We start from the raw sequence: 24,913 nt of genomic DNA on the forward strand, positions 1-24,913 counted from the left end.
TAATTATTCATATGATATTAAGATAATTAAGATAAATTGTTATAAACTCAGTAACAAATGTTTTGTATTAACCCCTAAAGCACAGCTACCAACTACTCTTCATTATGTTGACCAGGGAAACTGGAATGTGTTTTGGGATCTATTTTACCCAAACAATAGGCCTATGAAGAGCTATTCTGAGCTTAAGAAAAGGTTGACCACTGAAGCTTTCTCTCAAATATTTATTCTGAGGCCAAAATGGCAGCTGGAATACATACACACACACACACACACACACACACACACACACACACACACACGCACGCACGCACGCACACGCACGCACGCACGCTCACGTGCATGTGTGCACTCATGCACACACACACACACACACTAAATATCCTCAGAGATACAGAGTAGCATTTACTCATAAAATTCCCTTGTTTTTCCTTTTGGGGATCAAGATGGCCTGGCCTCATATTTACTTCCTCTCCATGGTGGATGGAGCTGTAATGAGGTCACAGATTCTTTTCATACCATTTTAGAATTTTCTCTGAAAGGATTCAGACAGAGATGGCCCTTATATTTCAGAGTTCTACATTAGAACAGGCAGAGCTTTTCAAATCACGTAAAGCTATTTTTTTCTAAATTATTTCTGTTCCTGAGTGTCTGGGCTCCAGATAAAGGAAGATTAAAATCTCTATAAAACTATTCAACAGCTACCACATGGAACAGTTAGTGGGAGGGAAATTAATGGTGTCTAAAATGAACCTGAGACTGAACATACTTCACCTTGAATTTTCTGTACAGATTTCATTTGCCCTTAATGCCCTTTAATCAGAGAGATTCCTTGAAACTGAAAGACAATTGGTTTGGATTCATTATAATAATCTAATGCAAAATGCAAATTCGTCTTCTATGTATTATAACACAGATACAACATAAACACTTGTTAATACCAACTTGACTGTGAAGGCTTGCATTATTGATATTAATATATGAAATGACTCAACAATGCCATGTTTACTGGTATATATTTACTGTTACATGAAACTTCTTATCCCTACCATTTAATAATTTTTTAACAAAATGATGTGTACTTCTAGCATCTTCCTGCTTAGACCATATTAGACTCCAGTAAATATTTGTGAATGAGAAAATGAATAATTCAGATGCACTTTCTTACTTTAAACACAAGCAAATGAAATTATCCCACAGCTAGGAACTGACTTCACTGTTGAATTAGATACATGAAGTAATGAGCAATAAAAATGGTAATTTATCACATTAGAAACATATCTGGTACACTCTGCTGAGCCTAAAAAGATAGACATCATTTTTAAATGATTCGGACAAAGTCGAGGGGCCAATGGAACTAATAATTTGTTAAGCAGCTCTTCTGGATTTTATTACAGCCTGGCTTCCTACTACTTTCTTCTCCTTCACCTATTGTAACCATTCATGCCCCTTTATGGTATGGAGAAAAGGCTCAGTGGATCAAGTGCTTGCTGTAGAAGCATGAAGACCAGAGCTCAGATCCCAGAACCCGGGTAAAAGCCTTTTAGGCATGGGGGCTGCCAACAATTCCAGCAGGCACAGGCGATCATGGGACAAGCTGGCTATACTAGCCAGAAGTGGTGAGCGCTGGGTTCAGCAAGAGACCCTCCCTTAATAAGTGAAAATAGAGATTGAGAAAGACACCTGTCATCAGCACATATGCACCCAGATACATTCATGCATGTATACACATGTGTGTGTGCACACACATACACACACACACATGTACAAACCATAGACTCCTTGTTATTGTTTCTGAAATATTGAGATATACTAATTAAAGACTTTTTGTGAAGACTCTTAACAAAACTGCTAGAGTCATGTGGACAAACCTGAAGCTAAAAGCAATCTGCCGTTATAGACACTGTAGCACAGAAGCAGTGCACACTGAGCAACTATCTTCCCATGTTGGTCCTTTAGTTAATGATGTATCTAGATCTAGCTCTTTCACATCAACATAGAAGTTTTCCTTTCCCTTAAATACTTTATCAAACTGGATCTTAGCAAAAGCTTATAATGTCTTCTTTTTAACTTTATTCATACTGTCATGAATAAAATACTTAATATTCTGTATACGGCATATGATGCTAAAATTATTCAAGGTCCCTAAACATATTACTCAATAGATTTATACTCACATTAATATTTCCTTAAGGAGCCAAGCGGCGGTGGCTCATGCCTTTAATCCCAGCACTCAGAAGGCAGAGCCAGGCAAATCTCTGTGAGTTCAAGGCCAACCTGGTCTAAAGAGCGAGATCCAGGACAGGCATGAAAACTACATGGAGAAACCCTGTCTCGAAAAACCAAAAAAAAAAAAAAAAAAAAAAAATTCCCTTCAGGTTAATACTATTGTGAACCCCCACATTTATGTTTTAAAAGTACTTGAATATAGTTACAGTGTATGTAAATGGCATGAGCTTTGTATCCAATAGTCCTGGTTTGCAGTTACATTAAAATGTACTGCTGAGGGCTGTGGGTGCAGCTCAGTTGATGGACTGTTTGCCTAGCATGCCTGAGACCCTGAGTCCTATCCCCAGCATGCCATAAAGAGGGCATAGTGATGCATACCTGTAATCTCAGTACTGGAGTAGTAGAGGCAGGGGGATCAGAAGCTCGATGTTATCTTGGCCTCATAGTAAATTCCAGGCCAGCTTGAACTCCACTAGAGACTGTCTTAAAATACAGAAGTAAATAAAAAGATAAAGCTATGGGTAGATAAAGTTGGGTAGCTATGTGCCTTGACTCATCCTAACCTTGATGGTAGTAGGGCTTGCTAGTGAAGCTAGCAGAGTCAACCTTACAGAGTGTTGGGAAGATACAAGCTAAAGCCCTAGGTTCACAGCTCAGCATGGTAAGACTCAAAGTAGCCATATGTGGAACTCGGTAAATTATTAACAGATTAATTTTATGTCAGAAAAAGGTAAAGGGAAATGTTGTCCACAGACAATGCCTAACTCTGGATCACAGAGCTTTGACCTGTCAGAGTGAGGTTGTGCCTCCCCAACACCCACACATCCTTGAGCCCCTGCTGATGCCAGCCAAGGTGCTCCTGCTGGGTCTGCTGGACCTTTGCCTTCTCTGTATTCTCAAAGACAATGCCTACTTCAGAAGCCATGAATGGCAATGTAGTTAAAACACAATGCTGAGAGTTTGGTGATTTTAGGAGTTCCTCCTTGAAATCAGTTTGTGGAGAGACTTTGAATGGTCCTAGGATGCTGAAGGTAGTGCCTTAGCTGAGACACCTTGCTGTGTCTCCTTGGGGACACGGTTCCGATGTCACTTGTTTACACATCCTTAGAACTTGATTGCACCCAATCCAAACACAAAATGCATGTTTAGTGACTGTTGAAGGAATGGGTGAACTCAGGAGATAGAGGGTCCAGTTTTCAACATCTGCAAACCATTGTTTCTTTAGCAAATGTAAGCTTTACAGTTGGTTTTTGTCCTAAAGTCTGACAACATCCCCTTTTCAATATTCAGTCTAAAATTTTACAGTTAAAACTTAAGGTGTTTTCGTCTATTTTTCCTCTGTTTTTTCCAATGTTTAAAAACTATTGGACTTTATTTTCTTAATATTTACAAACCATTTAACTGTTTTCTTAGAAGTCTAGTCTTGATTCGCTTTTCTGCTGCTGTGAGAAAACACTGAAGGCAGGCTTGACTTGACTTACCCAGTTGATCACTGAGGGAAAACAGGGCAAGAGCTCCAGCAAGAATCTAGAGGCAGGAACTGAGGCTCAGGCCATGGAGGAGTGCTGTTTACCGGCTTGCTCCACAGGGCTTGTTCAGCCTGCTTTCTTATACAATACAGGACCACCTGCCGGGTGGTGGCACTGTCCACAGTGACCTGGGCCCTTCCACATCAATCATTAATCAAAAAATGCCCCCACAGACTTGCCTACAGGGCAATCTGATTATGGCAATTCCACAACTGAGATTTCTTCTTCTCAGATAATTCTAGCTTGTGTCAAATTGACGAAGTAAACAAAACAAAAAAATTGCTCTATGATAAAAACTGTTAAAATTCCAGAGGTTTGCACATTTATTTGCTTGACAATGTTGTTTGCTTTACATATAACATATGATAGTGCTTTTAAAAATTGGTTAGATAGTAAAAAGAGCATAAAGCCTTTAATGATACAAATATTCAATAATCTTTCATTTATTTTGTGGATTTAGGGTTGTTAAACTTATATTATTCTCCTTTTCCCATTTCTTTGGGAATTTCATACATGAACACAGATTTTGCATCATTTTCTTTTTTTTTTTTTTTGACAATTGCTGTAATTCTTTTTTAATTTTATAATTTAATTTAATTTTACATATCAGCCACAGATGCCCCTGTCCTCCCCCCTCCCGTCTCCCCCCCCACCTTCCCCCCCAGCCCACCCCACATTCCCATCTCCTCCAGGGCAAAGACTCCCCTGGGGATTCAGCTCAACCTGGTAGATTCAGTCCAGGCAGGTCCAGTCCCCTCCTCCCAGGTTGAGCAAAGTATCCCTGCATAAGCCCCAGGTTCCAAGCAGCCAGCTCATGCACTAAGGACAAGTCCCAGTCCCACTGCCTGGGTGCCTCCCAAACAGATCAAGCTAATCAACTGTCTTACTTATCCAGAGGGCCTGATCCAGTTGAGGGCCCCTCAGCTATTGGTTCCTAGTTCATGTGTTTCCATTAGTTTGTCTATTTGTCCCTGTGCTTTTTCCAAGCTTGCTCTCAACAATTCTCATTCATACAATCCCTCCTCTTTCTTGCCAATTGGACTCCTGGAGCTCCACCTGAGGCTTGGCCATGGATCTTTGCATCTGCTTCTCTCAGCCATTGGATGAGATTTCTAGCACGACAATTAGGGTGTTTGGCCATCCTATCACCATAGTAGGTCAGTTCGAGCTTTCTCTAGACCATCTCTCGACCATTGCCAATAGTCTATTGTGGAGGTATCTTTGTGGATTTCTGGGGACCTCTCTAGCACTTTGCTTCTTCCTATTCTCATGTGGTCTTCATTTATCACGGTCTCTTATTCCTTGTTCTCCCTCTCTGTTCTTGTTCCAGCTGGGATCTCCCACTCACCTAAGCTCTCTTTCCCTCGATCCTCGCCCTTCATTACCCCCACTCATGTCCAGGTTGTTCATGAAGATCTCATCCATTTCTCTGTCATTGGGCGATCCCTGTGTCTTTCTTAGGGTCCTGTTTTCTAGGTAGCCTCCCTGGAGTTGTGAGTAGCAGTCTAGTCATCTTTGTTTTACATCTAGTATCCTCCTATGAGTGAATACACACACACTCCTTCATCCAGCTCCTCCAGTGACTTCCACCCTGCCTCTCAACTTCATGGCCTCATTTCTTTCTTTCTTCCTTTCTTTCTTCCTTCCTTCCTTCCTTCCTTCCTTCCTTTCTTTGTTGTTTGTTTATTCTTCTCTCATATATTATGTCTTGAGTCCAGTTTCCCTTCCATCCACCCCTCCCAGTACCCCTCCTTACCTCCTGTCTCCCCCAGAACCACTCCTCCTCCATTTCCCTTCAGAAAAGAGCAGGCCTCCCAAGGATATCAACCAAACACTGTATAACAAGTTATAATACAACTGGGACATACTTTCATATCAAGGCTGGATAAGGTAACCCAGTAGAAGGAAACTTTTTATTATTATTATTATTATTATTATTATTATTATTATTACCCTTATTTATACACATATATGCAAATACAACCTTCTGAGTCCACTTATCATTTCTTATATGTATTTATGTTTAGGGCTGGCTACTTGGGATTGGATAACCTACCCAGGGGACTCATCCCTAGAAAAGACTGATTCTCCCTCTCTCTTGGCAGCCATTAATTGTGTATTAACTTTTCACCCATGGATAGGCCTTGTGAGATTTCCCCCATTCACCTTGGCATGTCAACTGGTGCTGTCATTGCTCAGGTCTGGTTAGGCACCCAAGTTGCTATGTTTCAGAGGTCATATATAGAAGACACTATCTTGAAGCAGATGGCTCTTCAATTCCTTCTTCCCTGTTCCTCCATGTTCCCTGGGCCTTAAGTGTAACTTAAGTTGTAGCTGCATCAGTCGCTGCTAGGTACCTCATGGTCAGTTGTTCTCTGCATCATGATCAGTCATGGATTTCTGTGATGATCTCTGCCTAATGCAGAAAGAAGCTTCTTTGGTGAGGGGTGAGAGTTCCTCCTACCTGAAGATGTGAGGATAGGTGTTGAAAATGCAGTTGGGAATGTTGCTGGTTTAGGAACATGGCAGTAGTAGGCTCTTCTCTTCTAGGTTCTGACTTACCAGCCACAGATAGTTGCCTAGGATGTTCAAATGAAAGAACATAATACTCTGATTATATGATAATATGTCAAATTTGCCACTGAGTAAGTCACAATTAAAGATTCCTACCCAAAAATTAAAGGACTAAAAGTTGAGATAATGGTTAAAAAAGATTATCTCCCTATAGATGGAACTCTTTGAATGAAAATTCTTAGAATAGCATCAATTAGAATGACAGTATGGAATGAGATTTTTCTTGATTGTTGTGTTTGTTTGTTTGTTTCCTGAGATGAATTCTATATTGAAATATCACAGTTTAAGTTGCCAGAGGAATGCTGAGCAATGTAGTACTAATGAATGCTTTGCTGGTTTAGCATCAAGCATGCCCTTTGTGCACAGAGAGATTTATATTGGAGTTCAGGCTATGCAAATGTTGGCATAATGGGGTGAAAATACGAAACAATGAATAAAATGTAAATTTCTATAATTAGAGTGTTTTTTAAGAAGAAGGAATAGAACTGTAAAATAGCACAGCTTGTGAATTCAATTTTTGGTTTCTTGTTTGTGTGTATGGTGTTTATGTGTGGTGTGTGTGTGTGTGTGTGTGTGTGTGTGTGTGTGTGTGTGTGTATACAAGAATATAGAGGCCAGAGGTTGATATCTGGTATTATCCTCGATCATCCTTCACCTTATTCCTTGAGACAGGGACTTTCACTGAACCTGGAGCTTGCTGCTTCTGCTAGGCTGGCTGGCCAGTGAACCCCAAGGTTGTTCTTGTCTTCAGTGTCCCAAGGGCTAGAGTTACAAGCACATGTCACCATGCCCAGCTTCTTGTATGAGCACTGGAAATCCAAACTCAGGTCCTTGTGCTTGCACAACCACTTTACCATCTCCCCAATTTGAACTCAATTTTTTGATAATCTAAGAAATTGTACCCCAAGTTTAGCAAGCCTATTTGTAGGAGGGACTGCCTGTTTTTCACCAGTATGCATTTACATCTTCCAAAAGTGTTCTTCTTTCTCCCTGTATGACCTGACTTTGTGATGCTTACTGATTTCATGTAGCTTGTGCCAAACTTCCTTTTAGACACCCAGGTTATGACATCAAATGAAGTAGAAGGTTGGGAACTGCATAGAGATCACACTTCAATAAGGGGACATAGAAAATGTAGAGGGTCTCATGTAAAAATATAGCATCCAAGAGAAGGATCTAATCAGGGAAAATTCCAGAATATTCCATGCTGTTATATACCAGTTAAAGGTGAGCTTGCCCAAGGAGAGCATGAAAAAGGAGATGGAAGAACCCTAGTGTCCTCAACTACCCTTACTTCTAAATTCTCATGACCCTAGGACACACTCAAAATGTCATCTAACTCTCAGAGGGAGATGGGGTCCTTGGAAGGACATCCCAGTTTCTTTCAGAGCCAGTACATTTGCATTCCTCTACACCACCCAAAATCTAACAGATTCGTTTTCTAATTTGTTTCTCCAATGCAAGTTTAAGAGGCAATATAGTATTTGAAATTCTTAAATTGATTGTAGCTAAGCAAAATAGTCACTATAATGGGGCCATATTAACACAAATTGAGATTTCACACAGAAGCACATTCTCATCTTAAGAGAAAAAATAAAATAAGATTATATTTTTAGGGAAAAAAGTAGCCATGTGAGCTTTGGGGAGACAGTGTCATTTAGAAGGTTGCTTCTCATATTATTTCTAAAACTTCAAAACATTTGAATGACAGTTAGTGGCAAGAAACATTAAAATATAGATTTATCAAGCTGGGCATGATGGCATGCTATATATATATATATTTCTGATCCATCTGCCTATAACAAAGGGCTCAAGCACTTATATTAGTATTCTAAGGAGCTAAGAATCCAGAAGGTGAGGGCCACAGTGAAGAGCTGTGGAGATCCTGAAACTGAAAAAGTGCTCTGTGGACTCCAGTTCTGGGTAGGAGGAAGAACATTGGCTAGTCAGTGTCCTCCAAAAAGAGCCAAAGGAGCCACATGCAGAACCAGCATCCTGAGGAAGACTTGTGAGGTGGGCTTCATGAGAACTGCCAGAGACCATGAACACGGCAAGGCATGGAGCTGCTGAAGGGATTTATTTCAAAGACAGAAAAGACTCAAGGTGATCCCACTAAGGTACCATGTCCACCCACACCACAGAGGTGGAGCTGAGAAAGGCCCAGCTTAAAGGACAGGCTTGTAATTTCCTTCTTGGAAACACTCGGTTTTCCTTTTAAATTTGTCCAAATCCATCACGCTTGTAAGGAGGATGACTGGTAAGTACTGGGAAGAACTTCCAAAGTTTCAGTTCTAAGGTTTGGTTTGTAAAAATATGACAGGTTGTGTTTGTTCTAAGAATTTTCCCTCACACATGTTGCTAAAATATCCTCCTAATTCTTACGAAGAAAAAGATTGTATTTTAAAGGTCAGAGGCCACAAGCTCTTCCCCCATTTAACCGAGAGGCATAGATAATAAAGTCCATGCATTCAGTTTGATTTAAACAAAATGTCAGCCTGAGAGCGACTGCTAAGCAATTATCTGAAGATAGATTAGAGTGACATTAAGCTGTGTCCCTTGTGTCTACCTAGGGATCTCATCACATAATAATTCATCCATTTTTATGCTTTAAATACTCTTCCTCAGGAGAAGATAGCCAATCATAATTTTAAATAATCTCTAAATGTTTTATGGGAGGCTAACCTTTCTGTTCAGCCCCCGCTGGATGAGATGCCGAGTCCATATCTAATTTGAAATGGGATGTCCACTCTCGCCTCAGGATTTACAGCCCCCTGAGGCCCACTATCTAAGGATTCTGTTAATGACCAAGTGTCTAGAAAAATCAACTGTAAAGTGGAGAATTCAAAGAATCCTTATCTCAGTGTTTTGACAGGGACCCGGAGGCAAGAGACTCCAGGGAATCCGAGGCTCTTAATAAATTAGTGGCTCCAAATGTCACCAGCATCTACATCAGTTCCCTGTAGATGCCTTTCTTAACACCTTCTCCAGGACCTACCTTGAGTTTGAAAGTTAGTCTCTAGCCAGCAAAATGGCTCAGCCATGAAATGGCTGAGCATGTCACCAAACCTGATGACCTGAGTCTAACTACTGGAATCTGTGTGCTGGAAGCACAGAGCTGACTACCTCCGGTTGTTTTGTAGAACATGTATGCACACACAAGAACACACACACACACACACAAACACACACATATATACACATGTACAAATAAGTAAATTTTAAAATGTTAAAAAAAAAACTTAAAAGTTAGTCTCAGTTTCAGATATATGGAACAAAACAATGTCTCCTAATGAAGTATCTGGAGGCTGAAATCAGCCCACCAGGGAGGGAAGTTTGGGAGATGAAGATGAAGGATGCTTTTTTTTTTTCTGAATTTTGCATGTGCGGACCCAACTTTCTTATGGGACAAGGTTTATATGGAGTTGAAGAGAATTAAGGTTCAAAGATTAACATCTGGCAACTTAAATCCAGTTAGAGAATTCTGACATATAAAAAATAATGGAAGATCTGTGGCTCATTACAATGCAGACAAATGAGCTCCCTAAGAAGAAGCAGCTGGGATGAAGGGAAGGGCTGCCTTCTCCCACTGCTGGGAAACTATCTATTTGGAGTAGGAGCATGGAGGGACCACAAAGTGATCCTGTAGCTATGTTCCATGCTGATGAGACCCTCATGAGTCTCCAAATTGACTGATCCAGGCAATCTGCAGGAAAACTCTTTTTAAAGGGGAGTTATTTCCCCAGAGGAAATTCACTAGTCTTTAAACTCACAAATGGCTACACGAGAGAAATTGCTTGCTCTTTGTACCCAGGACAAGGCAGACAGCAGCAACCCAAAGCTAATGGGTTTCATACCAAGGATGGGGTTTCTTGAAAGTGGAGATCGGGAATTGTAGGGTGAAAACTAAAGTGTCTGTGATTGTTCCACGAGCTGGGCTGAGGAGGTCTTGTCATGTTTGATTGGGCTTCTGTCCGTTAGGACCTAAGATTGGCGCCTTCATATTTTCAACCACTTCTCTGAACTTTGTTTCTGTAATACAGAAACACACATCTGAAGTCCACTAAAATCAGGGTGTGTGGTTCTGTCTTTTTTCTCCCTTTCTTCATGCACTGTGCTTCTGCATCCTTCACTCAGCTTTGTAGAAAAGTATTATGATTGCTGTCCACCGAGCTCTATAAAATTTTCTGCACATCTCAAAAATGGACTCTTTTATCCTCTTTTTCTTGCTATGATTATAATGGTTCTATCAGTGTTGTGGATTAAATTGGAGAAACTCTGACATTTCTATGTAGCTCTCAGGAGTTAACAATGGTTAAAGATGTCATATGGGTAATGACTGATGTGATTGATAGGACTGGAGGATTTATTTAAAAAGGAGACATTGTCCTCTCTCCACATGTAACAATAATGTGAGAAGGTAGATTTTTCTATAAGCCATTATGAAAGTTTTCCCAGGAACTAGATTAGTCAGAACCTTAATTTGGGGCTTCCTAGACTCTAGAACTTTGGAGAATAAATACATGTTACTTTAGCTATTGTGTTAATTATTTTTCTTATCTCTGTGACCAGATACTTGACAAGAAGCAATTTAAAGGAGGACTTTGTTTTGGCTCACAATTTGAGAGGGTACAGTCCATCGTGGTAGTGTAGAGTTCATGGTGTTAGGTAGCAGGACTGTGCAGTTGAGTCTCCTCACTTCATGATGGATCAGGAGGAAGAGACTGAACCAGAGGAGAGGCTGGACATAAAGTTCTAATGCTTACTCCCAGTAACCCACTTCCTCGAGTGAGCACTGACCTAAAGATTCTATAGCCCTCCAAAAGCACCACCAGCTGGGGATGACATATATAGATATGTGAGCCTGTGGGGAGACATCTTGTCTACCCAGGGATATTTGTAAACTAGGTTAGGTGATAACATCGAAGAGTTCCCTTCCTCTCTGTACCTGATAGGACTTACTTGCTAATGTAAATAAAGGATATGTTAGCCTCTAACCAGTATAGGAATGATTGAAAGCTGTATTTCAGGAAGATGATTTCCAGCCCCTTTACACATATCAATAAATAGATATGGTCTACAGTACATTGGTATGCAGTGAGCTTGGCATTGTGCATATGATAGGCAGTTTTCAGATTATGTTGTATCTGTGAAGTTTTTAAAAGGTGAAAACAACAACAAAATCAACTGTCATAAATCTGAAACCTAGCCAGACCTGTTGACCCAGGCCTGTAATCCCATCTGCTTGAAAGTCAGAGGCAGGATTGTGAATTCAAGAACTGTTCAAACTACAGATGAAGTTCAAGGCCAGCCTAAGTAATTTGATGATATCTTCTCAAAATAACACATAAAAATAAGGATTGGAGTTTGGCTGAGGGATGTCTCAGCAGTTGAGAGTGTCTACTGCTCCTGCAAAGAACCCAAGTTCAGTTTCCAGCAACCACATTAGGGTGCTCACAATCACTGTGATTTCAGCTCCAGGAGCTGTGGCAGCTCTGGCCACCACAGACATCTGCACCCACATACACAAAGTGCATGTGCATGAACACACATACACACACACACACACACACACACACACACACACACACACACACAATCAATCAATCAATCAATCAATCAATCAATAAAACAGATATTTTAAAGGGGTGGAGCTAGGAATATGGCTCAGTATTAGAGTATTTGCCTAGCATGTGACAGGTATTGGGTTCTGCTACCAATAAAGGAGAAGAGATCGAAAGCTTTCTAAAGTTTATCAACAGAATAATGAAAGGGTGATTGACAGCTGAAGATTTAGCAGTCCGAGGCCTGCCTTCAGTGCCATCCAGCTAAAGAAGGCACCACAGGGATAAAGCTTTCTGGAAGATCACTCGAGGACACAGACTTCACCCTAGCCCTGCTTTCAGCCTCACCACTGTTTAAAATGCTTTGTTCATCTGTGCACACAGAGCCTACAGCTGCTCAATCAACAGCGTTCTTGAACCAGTGAATGCCCCAAATGAAAAACTGAGATGAGTAATAGACACCAATCTAGGGGCTGAATCAAAGACCAGTGATTTCTACAGAAGTGGTGAGTGAGTGGAGAAAGCTCCTAATGACAGAGTCTGGCTGTAATCTGGAAAACTGGGAGACTTGCCAGGACTAGGATTTACAGACCCTGGAAATGGCTGGGGTTCCATGCTTTGTTGTTAAAGATTTATTTTCATTTTGTTCTATGCATATGTGTGGGCATGCGTTTATGTGAGTAAATGCCACTAGCACACAGGTGCCCATGGAGGCTAGGAGAAGACATTGGATCCCCTGGAGCTGGAGTTACAGAAGGTTGTGAGCCACCAGACATGGGTGCTGGGAACCAAACTCAAGTCCCTGGCAAGAGCAGCAGATACTTTAAACTGATGAGCCATCCCTCCTTTCCAGCCCCCATATTCTATGTCTTTTTGCTTCATAAGAGACCTTCTTTGAGGAGGGCACTGTCAGCATAGCATTCACTTTTTAAATATATCACTCCCTCTGTTCCTCCATTTCTCCCTCTCCCGCCCCCCCCCCCCCCGTGTGTGTGTGTGTGTGTGTGTGTGTGTGTGTGTGTGTGTGTGTGTGTGTAAGTATGCACATGAAGGTATGTCAGGGCACAGGTATTGAGGTCAAATACCTGGCAAACTTGAGTGTCTGCCATTTTCCACCTTGTCTGGGAGAATCTCACCACCGCACATGCCAGGCTAGATAACCTTCATGCTTCCCTTCCAGGCATTCCCTGTCCTTAACTCATCTCCACATGGGACTGCTGGGATTATAGACACATGCTGCCACTTTCAGCTTTGTGTGGGCTCTGGGGAGCCACACTCAGGTTCTCACAGTTGCTCAATACTCTCAACTCACTGAGCCATCTCCCCAGAATTCACTCATTTTTTGAGATGACCAAGTTAAGGTTGAAAGAGATTGTGGTGTAAGTGACAGTGGCAGGACTTGAACTAAGGAAGTCAAAGCAGCCTGTTGTCTCCTCTCCTCATTCATGGGACGAATCACTACCTCTCAAATTTATTTATGTAAATTGATGTTTATATAAACATAAAACTGTGATTGCAATGAATACGACTCTCAATTATCTTAGGAAATGATATCACACCATGAATGTACCTCACTTCCCACTAGGACACTGTAGCAGACTCTCCAGGGTTATAAAGAACTAATCTGATTCTCGCTCATATAAACCCTCTTCTTTCTCACTAATTGGACTCCCAGAGCTCCACCTGGGGCCTAGCCATGGATCTCTGTATCCAGTTCCCTCAGTCATTGGATGGGGTTTCTAGCACGACAATTAGGGTGTTTAGCCATCCCATCACCAGAGTAGGTCAGTTCGGGCTGTCTCTCGACCATTGCCAGCAGTCTGTTGTGGGGGTATCTTTGTGGATTTCTGGGGACCTCTCTAGCACTTTGCTTCTTCCTATTCTCATGTGATCTTCATTTACCATGGTCTCCTATTCCTTGTTCTCCCTCTCTGTTGTTGATCCAGCTGGGATCTCCCGCTCTCCCAAGCTCTCTTTCCCTCGACCCTCGCCCTTCATTATCCCCACTCATGTCCAGGCTGTTCATGTAGATCTCATCCATTTCTCTGTCATTGGTTTGAAACCTGGGGCCTATGCAGGGTTGGTTGGCTCGGCCTGGGAGGAGGGGACTGGACCTGCCTGGACTGAGTCTACCAGGTTGATCTCAGTCCGCGGGGGAGGCTTTGCCCTGGATAAGGTGGGAATGGGAGGTGGGCTGGGGGAAGGTGAGGGGGGGCGGGAGGGGGGAGAACAAGGGAATCTGTGGCTGATATGTAGAACTGAAATGTATTGCAAAATAAATAAATAGATAGATAGATAGATAGATAGATAGATAGATAGATAAAAAGAACTAACATAAACCATTTGCCACAGATTACAGAAAGTCCGACCATAGCATGCATGATTAGGATTAGGATTGTGTCTCTGGTTCCATATAACAGTCTTATATGGATGAGTCATCTGAGTTCTGACTCTTTCTCTTGGTGTGCATGTGTCTGTCTGTCTGTCTGTCTGTCTGTGTGTCTGTTTCTATGTGTGTGTGTGTATGTGTGTGTGTATGTGTGTGTATGCGTCTGTTTCTATGTGTGTGTGTGTGTATGTGTGTGTGTATGTGTGTGTGTGTGTGTGTGTATGTGTGTGTGTGTGTGTGTGTGTGTGTGTGTGTGTGTGTATGTGTCTGTGTGACTGCAGATGCATACATGCCATGTAACACATGTGGAGGTCAGAGGACAGCCTCAGCTATGGGATGTGGAACCTCACTTCTATCTTGTTTGAGACAGGATCTCTTATTGCTCACTACTGTCGCTTAGGTGAGCAGGCCCCCGAGCTTCCCAGGATTCTCCTTTCTCTTGTTTCCCATCTCTATAAACTATTGGGACTACAGATGTGCATCACAGGATCTGGTGTTCATGGGTCCTGGCTATCTGAACCCGGGTCCTCATGCTTGCACACCAAACACTTTATTACCTGAATCATCTCTCTAGACCAATGCTTAATCTTTAACATGTGGTCTAGAATAGGAAAAGGTGCATGTCATTACTGAGTCAACAGTACTTAGGGAATGTGAATCAGTCACATCATGCTGAGTTACTATATTTTTGCTGGTCATCTCCTTCTACCCCCTCTCTTTTCCTCTCTACCCTTCACTCTATCCTTCCCTCCTCTCCCCCCTTCTCTTTCCCTCTCCCACATTCTCTTCCTCTCTCCCTCTCACATTCTCCCTCTCCCCCTCTTCCCCTTTCTTTCCTTTTCTCTCCCTTTGCTTTCTCTGCCTCTCTTTCCCTCCCCTCTCTCTTCTCCCTCTCTCTCCGTCTCTTTCTCCCTTCCTCTCCCTGTCTCGCTCCCTCTCTCCTACCCCCTCTTTTCCTCTCTCCACTTCTCTCTCCCCTCTCTCTCCTTCTTTCTTTCCCTTTTCCTCTCCTCCCCACCCCTCTCTCTCCCTCCCTCTCCTCCCCCCGCGCCGCATCCTCTCCATCTCCTCCCTTCCCCTTCCTCCCTGTCTCTGTCTCTGTCTCATTCTCTGTCTCTCTCCACTATCTCCTTATGCAGGCCATAATGACCTCAAATTGATAATCCTCCTGCCTCAGCCTCTAATAGGCCCACATGCCTGGCTTTTTCCTATCTTTCACTTAAAGATACTTTATTTCTTTTATTCCCTAGGAATTTGGCCTTTAAAATCAAAGGGATTAAAATATTCCAGTCTCTTGCACATTAATGAGCATATGAAATGGAAATGAACTAAAAATTCTGAGTCACCTTTTGTATTTTAACTTAAATGTTAAATTCTAAAATTACCACACTAACTTTGATCTATTTCTTGAATGCAAAATAACCTCTCATATTACATTGTACATATATACACACATATATGTAATTTTTGTCTCTATTTTAACTTTGTAGAAGTATATATTTTTATCATTTATGCTACAGAACAGAAGAATAGAAAAGTTAATGTAGATAGATTTAAAACTGATTTAAAAGATTAGTAGATTTGGAGAAGGGAACCACGAGTGCAGAGGAAAACGTTGAAGGAAAGAGAGATACCTATCAAGAGAGCACAGGGGTGCAGAGGAGACAAAATATCATGTTTCCTCTCTCAGGGCATGTGCATGTGATGCATGCAGAAGGGAGAGTCTTGGGAAGAAGGAGGGGAACAGGAAGAAGGGTGAGATGGAACATGGCAGGGGTGGGGGCGGGGGAACATGTGAGCAGTCTTCAGGAAAGTACAGGCATGGAAATGCCATACAGAAACCTGTTATTTCCATGCTAAAGAAATACAACTTATCATGTGAAAAAAGAGACTTGTTTTGTTTGTTTGTTTGTTTGCTTGTTGGGTGTGTTTTGGTTTTAGATAAAATCTCACTCCATAGCCTACCATGTTCTGGAACTCACAGAAATCCTGGTATTTCATCCTCCCAAGCTATTTTATTTTCTAGAAATGTTTCTATATGGCATTTTTAGTATCTTACACCCTAGTCTTTGCTATTTTGTGTAATGTCTTATGATGATACATAGCCCTGACAAAGCAACATGTTGTAAAGTGTTAAGATTGAGGAGACAATTTCCTCCTCTGACACCCTCATGTTACCTGGGTATTCATTTTGCTTCATTTTCATGAGAAATTTGGTTCTCATGAAACCTTGAGTTGTAGTAACCCAAATCACTCTCCTTGAGACTCTGCTCACTACAGTATTCTGGAGTAACAATGGGGCTGGGGCTGACATTACAGGCTCTGGACGGGAGGATGCAAGTTTCTGCTGTATGAATCTTTAAAACAGTCACTGCACTTACAGGAGCTTGTTTTTACTCCCAGAGGAAAGTTAGAAGAGAGAGAAGGGGAGAAAACTCACTCTAAATTATTCTTTTAAGAAAGAAAATGGGACTGGAGAATTGGCTTAGCAGTTGAGAATACTTATTGCTCTTCCAGAGGAACCAAGTTCAGTTCCCACCTGCTGACCATCACTGGTAACTTCAGCTCTAGGAACCCAACAGGCATATGTGTGCACATGCGCGCGTGCACACACAAACACCATACACTCACACAGATACACATACATACCCATAACTTTAAAAATACTCTTAAAAGATAAATTTTTCATCATCTTCAAAATATTTTATTTCTGCTATTCCATAATTAGATTCTGAATTTGATTCCACAATTTGTTTTTTAGGGCATTATTTAATTTCACCAACCTGAAGAATACTCTAAAGAATATTTGGAACTCATTTATTCTAACCACTTCAAAGTCGTTTATCTTGATTTCTTTCATCGCTTTCCACTTTTAGGTTGATTAAACTTGTTCTTTGACAAGCTTACCTGTATGTCCTGATTCTCTCTACTGTCACCCCTATTCTCTCTGATCTCCCCCTACACCTGTCAGCCCTTTCTCCTCCCCACATGTCCTTTTGCCATACCCCTTTGGGCTTTGCTGTGTTGTTTTGTGGTCCTCTTATTTTAAACTGGGTGTGTGGCCACAGGTTTGGGCATAGCCATTGGAACATGGTAGGTTCACCATTTGGTACACAGCAAAGGCCATGGTTGTCCCTCTCCCCAGAATCCATCAGTTGCCAAAAGTTCACCAGGCATGGCCAGCACCCCATGAGCCTCTCTTCTATTCATGATTGGCTGTTGATAGACCCTTTCTTGTACAGGCACAAGACAGGCTTCCGCGGCTGCTGTAAGATCATGTTTGTGATGGCCATGTCATGTCCTGAAGAGAGAATTTTGTGTCTCTTAATGAAAGCTTTATTTCTGTCACCATCCTTACACATGAATGATATGCATTTCCTTCTAATTAAACATCTTGTCTCCTCTTTCCACGTGTGCTAGACCATATTCTGATCCATGGCATTGTTCACAACACAGAGAACACGCAAGCCTTTGTCAAGGGATGTACTAGAAAGTACAAGTTTAAACTTGAAGCCAGACATGCTGGCTGTTTGCCGGGGCATGGCCTTGGGAAGGATCTTACTCTCCCTAAATTCTAGCTTGTGTCATCAAAATAGAGGTGCTACCTGCCCTGTGGCATGGAAGGAACCCCCACATCAAGAATACAAGTACACTGACTTTTTTCAACTATAAATTGCTCTAAAATGTAAGCTGCCATTGGACTGACAGCTCAGGTGTCATGGTTGAAGAATAGGCACTGATGTCTCTCCCTAGGAGGCAACTTCACCTGTCATTTTCACCTCCCAGGTTGAAGGGTAAGATATTTCCTGTGTGTGTCAGTTTTCTTGTTTTTAAAATGAGAGCTACAGAATATATTGAGGTGACTCACAGTTGTAATATCATCACCCAGGAGGCTGAAAGAGGATGGTTTGAGTTCAAGGCCAGGATGAGTTATGGGCAAGACCCTATCACAAATTGAAAAAAAAGGAGGAAGGGAGGAACAGATGGAGGGAAGAAGTGAGAGGGAAGGAGAGATGGTTGCAGGAAAATGAAAGTATGGAAGCACCATTTTCCAAGGGGACAGTGCAATTGACAGAAGAAAAACATGTAAAGGCATATAGAACAGCACCAACAAATGATTAGTACTCTCTTCAGTGCACATATTCAGTGGCAATTATATATTTACCAACATAGCAATAAGTGTATAAAGAAGAAAATGAAGATACCTTTCATTCTGGCTCATTTTTATGCGATTTAGTTCTTCTATTCATCATTGAATAATATATATTTGCTCCACAACCCAATAACATAGAAGGAAAAACAAGTCATCAATGATCAGCTATCCAAACGTGAGTTCTGCTGGGTACATTTCAGAGGAAATGTAGTTGAGCCAATGATTGCAGAGAACCTGGACCTAAACAAACAACAGTGACAGGAGAGTGATGTGTTTGGATTGTAGAGAAATAAGTCCCTAAGAACAGAGGCCGGCGAAGTAGAAAGGAGAAGAAAATGGCAGAATCTGAAGAGTTTACACAAGACTGAGGTGAACTCCCACCACTCTGTGCCCCCCGGGGCAGAGCCACACTGACTCCACTGTGACCTTCACAGGATTTGGCCACCCTCTGATGTAAACGTTCTTAGAGATATTGTATAAGAGTTAGCCCATAGACAGTGCCCATGGAAGCCACATTCCAGTCTTATCCTCAAAATAAACAAATAAATAAATAAATAAGATATATGTCTTAGTTAGAGTTTCTATTGTTGTGAAGAAAAACCATGACCACAACAGCTCTTATAAAGAAAACATTTAAATGGAGTGGCTTACAGTTCAGAGGATTAGTCCATTATCATCATGGTAAGGAACAGAGTGGCATGCAGGCCAATGTGGTGCTGGAATAGTAGCTGAGAGTCCTACATCTTGCAGGCAACAGAAGGTCGACTGAGACACTGGGTGGCATCCTGAGCACAGGAAACCTCAAAGCCTGCCCCAACAGTGACATACTTCCTCTAACAAGGCCATACCCACTCCAACAAAGCCACACTTCCTAATAGTGCCACTCCCTATGAGATTATGGGGGTCAATTACATTCAAACTACCACAGTATATGTGGAAAATGTGAGTAAATGTGCTTGGTGCCAAGCATGATGACCTGAGTTTGATTCCTAAGACCTACATATTGGAAAAAGAGATATGACTTTGCAAGTTGTCCTCTGATCTCCACAAATACACCCTGGCACTTACATTACACAGAAAGACATATGCATATATGAGTACACACAAACACACACACACACACACAGAGTAATTTTTTAAATTTTAAAAAATAAAAATAGGATAGACTAATCAAGAGTACTTAACCCTGAATTATTCCCTTTATGCACACACCATAAACCGTGGCCTTTGTGGGTAGTGAGTGAAAACCAGCACCCCAGAAAGCAGGAGAAGAAGGTGACTAAATTTGATGTCTTATCTGTCTTCTTACATACAGAACTGGAGAAATATTCACACACAGGGTGGGAGAGCATTAAAAAACAGATGCTGAGAAATAAATGACACACCAAGTTTTCACATGCATTTTTGGAAGACAGGCACTACGAATAATTACTATTATGTAAAGCCATCCACTGTGATGGGCATTATGGATGATGCAATGCCTGTCCTTGACATTGTTGGGTAATTATAAGCATATTACTTCAAATTTTTGGAAAAAATCACTTTTCTAATTCTTCTTTCAAAGGTCATTATCCCTAAACCCCTAAGCATTCTCAAGAAGCAGTACTTCTTGAGTAGCATGTAGGACGATAACTTCAGAGTTTGAAGCAGATTTGTTTAGATGATGCCATGGTTCAATTTACAGTTGTGAATGCTTCAAATGCAGAATCATGCCTCCCTCATAGCCTGACATTCTGGAATTCTCTGTATATACACTGCTTAATTAACAAAGAATAAAGTAAGCCAATTGAATAATTGCATTATTTGTGTAGGAGTGTGCATTATTTGCGTAGGAGTGTGTGTGTGTGTTGCTGAAGGCTATTACATTCTTCAACCATATGTGATATATATATATATATATATATATATATACATGAGATATATATATATGGTATATATGTGTGTGGTATGTGTGTGTGTGTGTGTGTGTGTGTGTGTGTGTGTGTGTGTGTGTGTATGGCTTAAAGCACAGAACATGTAATATACTCCCAGGCAAGTATGTCCATATTTAGCCACAGTTAATTATTCAGAACAGAAATGTCTAGTTAACTAAGACCCTAGACCTTGCTTAGTAAAGCCCCTTCATTGATTGGCTTGTCTTGCCTGACCCCTGTGGTAGCCAGCCACATTCCTACAGGGGGAGCACTGAGTTCAGCAGGAAGTTTTTGAATGTCAGACTGTGTCCTCTGAGCTCTACTGTAGGTGCCCTCACCTTCCAAAAGACCAGCTCTTATTCTCCAGAACCACTTGTAATAAAAAGCATAAGAGACCTATCCATTCTTCCTGGCAAGTCAGTGTGTTTGCACAAACTAAAAGCAGTGAGTACAATTTTAAAGTTGCAGATGCTTAGTAAAACCTTTGCCTCTGCACCTAGCTAAAAGTGAAATTATTTAATCAAGCATAAAAACATTTGCTAAATTTATATAAGTTGATGGTGTCCAACTGTGACCCTAAAGAGAATTTGGAAAACACTCATCTTCTATCCAACAACAATGAGCATGAAAATGTAGATCCAACTTTCTAAGCATTAGTTAGAAGATAAAAGGAATATTTGAGAAGAACCTTGGGAAAGTGCAGGAGAAATGGGCTTCACTTTTGTTGTCTTCCTTTTATCCTATTCCTAACTTCTGTCTATTCAGAAGAACTGAATTTTCCTTCACTCTAGAAGAAAAATGAATCCTGGGTCCCTGTGCCTTCATATTTTTAATGAATCCTTTCCTGTAAAAAAGGAGCTGATGTCTGGGAGCTGGGGAGATGGCTAAGTTGGTAAAGTACTTACTACACAAGCAGAAAGCCCCGAGTTCAGATCCTCACATAAAAGCCAAGTATGACGGTATGAGCCTGTGGTCCCACTGTTGGAGAGGAGTTCAGAGGATCTCCAGGGCTTGCTGGCTAGGCAACCTAGCCAAATTTATGAGCTTCACATTCAGTGAGAGAGGCTGCCCTGAGAGAATGAAAGAGGGGGGTGGAGAAGAAGGAGGAAAGAAGGGGAAAAAAGCAGTGAGCAGTTAAAGAAGATGCACATTAACTTCTGGCCTCCACATGTTCAAGCACACTAATGCATGTGCACCTGCACACGTGAGTGCACACTAATGCAAATGCACATGCACACGTGAGTGCACACTAATACAAATGCATATGCACACGAGTGCACACTAATGCATATGCAAATGAACATGTGTGCACATGAAAACTTCACACACACACAAATAAGAGAGTTGATATCTGATAAACAGCCTTATAAAATAAGAGCTGGATAACAGCTCCAAGGTTCTTCTCAATTGCCTTCTATATCCTTCTAGAATTTCTCTTCAATCCTCTCCTTCTTGAGATGTTGACATTATATAATGCTACTATCTCAGATTTGGAAAGGACCTCAGGATTATCAGCCTAACATCCCCTCTAATATCTATCATCCCCAGCAAGTGTCCATTAAATCTTGACAGGAGCACGGTCTGTGATAGGGAGCTCACAGTCTCACAAGTCAGTCTAATTTACTGATACCCATCTCTGACTGCTGGAAGGTCACAAAACACTAAGAGGCAGTCCAACAGTCTGCCTCTTCTCCCCACTGGTATTAGGACCACTCTCGAGAGGGATCATGAAGAGAACAATCCTGGTTCCACTTATACCCGATAACCCTTCAGGAACTTGATAAGAACTCTCAAGTCTTCTTCCAGCTCAGTATTATCAGTTCACCCTGGTCTTTATGCAATAGAGCTCTGAATTCCATTAACATCCTGTCACACTCAAGATGTCCATCTCTGTGTGCACATTCCCACTAAGGCATGAGTCAGGTGGCTATGGCTGCATTCCAGCTTTGAGTTCTTGGGTATTTGGGAACAAAATCAAGGAAGATCTAGGGTGTCTTATTTCATTAGTTTGTCAAAGTCTACCATATTTTCATACTCGGCTAAGTCATTCATTACTCATCTAAAATGCCTGCCTACTTTGAAGAACATTTCAGCTTGTAGCCATTGTCCAAGCACGCAGCTTCCTCAGCTGAACACAGTACAATAGACCTGAACAGCTTGAAGGAGAAGAGCTTCCATGTCACTCATTATGAGTACCTTTTCCTCATGAGCTAAAACCAATTTGACATGTGTGTGTATTTATATAAGTGCCCGAGCTATACATATGTGTGTGCAGGTCAGAGGGCAGCCTAAGGTATCATTCCTTAGGAGCTGTTCCCTTGTTTCTTGAGACAGAGTCTCTGATTAGCCTTGAGCTTGCTGATTTGGGTAGGCTTGCTGTCTAGCAAGGCCACGGAGTCTGCCTGCTTCTGCCTCCTCAGAGAAAGGATTGCAAGCATGCAGCACCATGCCTGGCATTTTTATATGTGTTCTGTGGATTGAACTTGGTTCCTTGTGTTTTTGTGGCAAGCATACTACTCACTGAGCAGTCTCCCCAGTCTCCTTTCTATCAGATTTCTCTGCACTTCCACTTGAGCCATCCCTGGCTCTCTTTTTTGATAATGACCAAAGTTGCTGAGGTTAAAGATTGTGTGGTCTGCAGATAGGACCTGGTACCTTAGAGGAGGGGAAAACACTGTATTGAATTCCCATTTTGTTCTTAAAACTGTATCATAGTGAGCAACACTAGACCCAGGAGGTATCCAGATTCATGGGACTTTTCCCCCCTTTCCAGGGTTCCCCACATTCCTTTCTCTTCCTTTGGTATTTCCTCCTTCATCAAGACTTGGCATCACAATGTTCAAGTTCTGCCTTTAAAATGACAGTACGTTAGAAATAATGAGGCTTAGCTCTTCGCCATGAATCATCCATCCAGCTCTGATCTCTGACTTATTACTTGTATAACATCACCGCATAGTTTTCCCAAACAATCACATTCACTGTGTTCGTTCTGCCTCAAACCTCAACAGACTCAAGTCGGATATTCAAATTCTTCTATACAGAGTGTGTGGAATCCATCATGTTCCACCTTCCTCACCTACCCAGTGATGCAGGATGATCACTGGGAGTCTGAGGCCATCCTGGCCTACATAATGAGTTCTTAGGCTAGAGTGGGCTTCAAAGAAAGATCCTGTCTTAAAGAATTAGTAAATTCACTTGAAGTTTATGTTTTATTTGCTTCTATCAAAAATTGTTTCTACATACAAACTTCCAATATCAAATTTTCCCACTATGACAAATTCTTAGAGTATTTGACAGAATAATGTCACCTTTACCTTATTGAAGGCCACTTTTTCAGATTTCGGAAAAATTAAGACAAACTGGAAGTAGATTCTACTGATAAATTAAATCTAGTATCAAAAACAGACATACTATCAGGAATTTCATCCAAAAAAGCCATGGGAAACCAAGCTTGGTGTTAAGTGTCTGAAATCCCAACACTTGAGAGGTAGAAAAAGGGTCAGAAATTCAAGGCCATCCTTGGCTAAATGGAGAAGTAGAGGTCATACTGGCCTATATGAAAAACCCTGTCTCACAAAGAAAAAAAAAGGTAGAGATTGGCATGAGGACTTATTCATTAGTGGAAAAACATTTCTTTTCTGTTTTTTTTTTTTTTTCAAGACAGGATTTCTCTGTGTAACAGCCCTATCTGTCCTGGAACTCACAAAGATCAGCCTGCCTCTGCCTCCAAAGTGCTGGGATTAAAGGCGTGTGCCGCCGCCACCACCCCAGTGAATAAACATTTCTTATTGGCATCAGATTTAACATTTCCATTGGACAGCATCAGAGTGGCTTTGTGAAGGTGGTATTTCCAGAACATATGCACATTTGTCTTTTAGGCTTTTTATGATGGTTGCAAGAACACTTCTTCTGGCTTTGTTCATTTTAAGGAATCATTGTTTGGGGTAAGTTTTTTAAATTCTCATTCACAGCTTTGGAAAAAATATATGCTAATGTGACTGTAATTTCTACACATATTTGTGCTTTGGAAAAGGACAAATATCTACACTGCCCCCGTAGAGGCACAGGCAAGAGCAATGAAGAGCTTTCTCAGGAAATAAGTGATTTTAGCTTTCCTCCGTCTAAGGAGAGTTTGGGGGAGAATTGTGACTTTGATATTTTGGGGCAAAGTTTTGATTTCAACTGACAAAAAACAATTGACCATCATACCACACACTGCTAAGGAGTACACTGGTGTTTGGATATAAAGTATGTCTTATGCAGTGATCCAGTGCAATGATCCAGTTTGTCTAATTAGTATACCTTTGCAAGTACTTAGAATGTCTTTGTAATAAAAAACATTCAAACTGCAATAACGTGTTAGAAATGTGTGTGTTCTTGTTTATTATAGTGGCATACCAGGTGATGCCAGAACTGGCCAAGAAGGCTATGTCCTATTCTGTGTTGACTACTACTGGATTCTCTCTCCCCTTCCCTTCCTTCCTCTCCCTCTCCCTCCCTTCCCTCTCTCCTTTTTCCTTCTCTTTTTCCTTCATCTTTTACTGATGACCAAAGAGGAAAAATCTGAC

General features: G+C 41.4%; 1 protein-coding gene across 17 annotated transcripts in view; it reads left to right on the forward strand.

The window, feature by feature from the left end:
• Chrm3 (cholinergic receptor muscarinic 3) overlaps window positions 1–24,913 on the forward strand; it is a 474,104-nt gene that overhangs the window by 249,993 nt on the left and 199,198 nt on the right. For 3 of the 17 annotated variants that reach the window (XR_008215739.1, XM_052728157.1, XM_052728158.1), the window contains exon 3: window positions 24,224–24,289. The exons of the other annotated variants lie outside the window; for them this stretch is intronic. Coding sequence is in view for 2 of the 3 variants with exons in the window: in XM_052728157.1 (XP_052584117.1) it covers window positions 24,231–24,289 (59 nt within the window). In the remaining variant the exon portion in view is untranslated. The remainder of the gene's footprint in view (window positions 1–24,223; window positions 24,290–24,913) is intronic. 17 annotated transcript variants of the gene reach the window in all.

This window comes from Peromyscus californicus, unplaced genomic scaffold, assembly GCF_007827085.1.
Source record: "Peromyscus californicus insignis strain IS unplaced genomic scaffold, ASM782708v3 Scaffold_8__1_contigs__length_139910024, whole genome shotgun sequence".
Taxonomy (NCBI): Eukaryota; Metazoa; Chordata; class Mammalia; order Rodentia; family Cricetidae; genus Peromyscus; species Peromyscus californicus.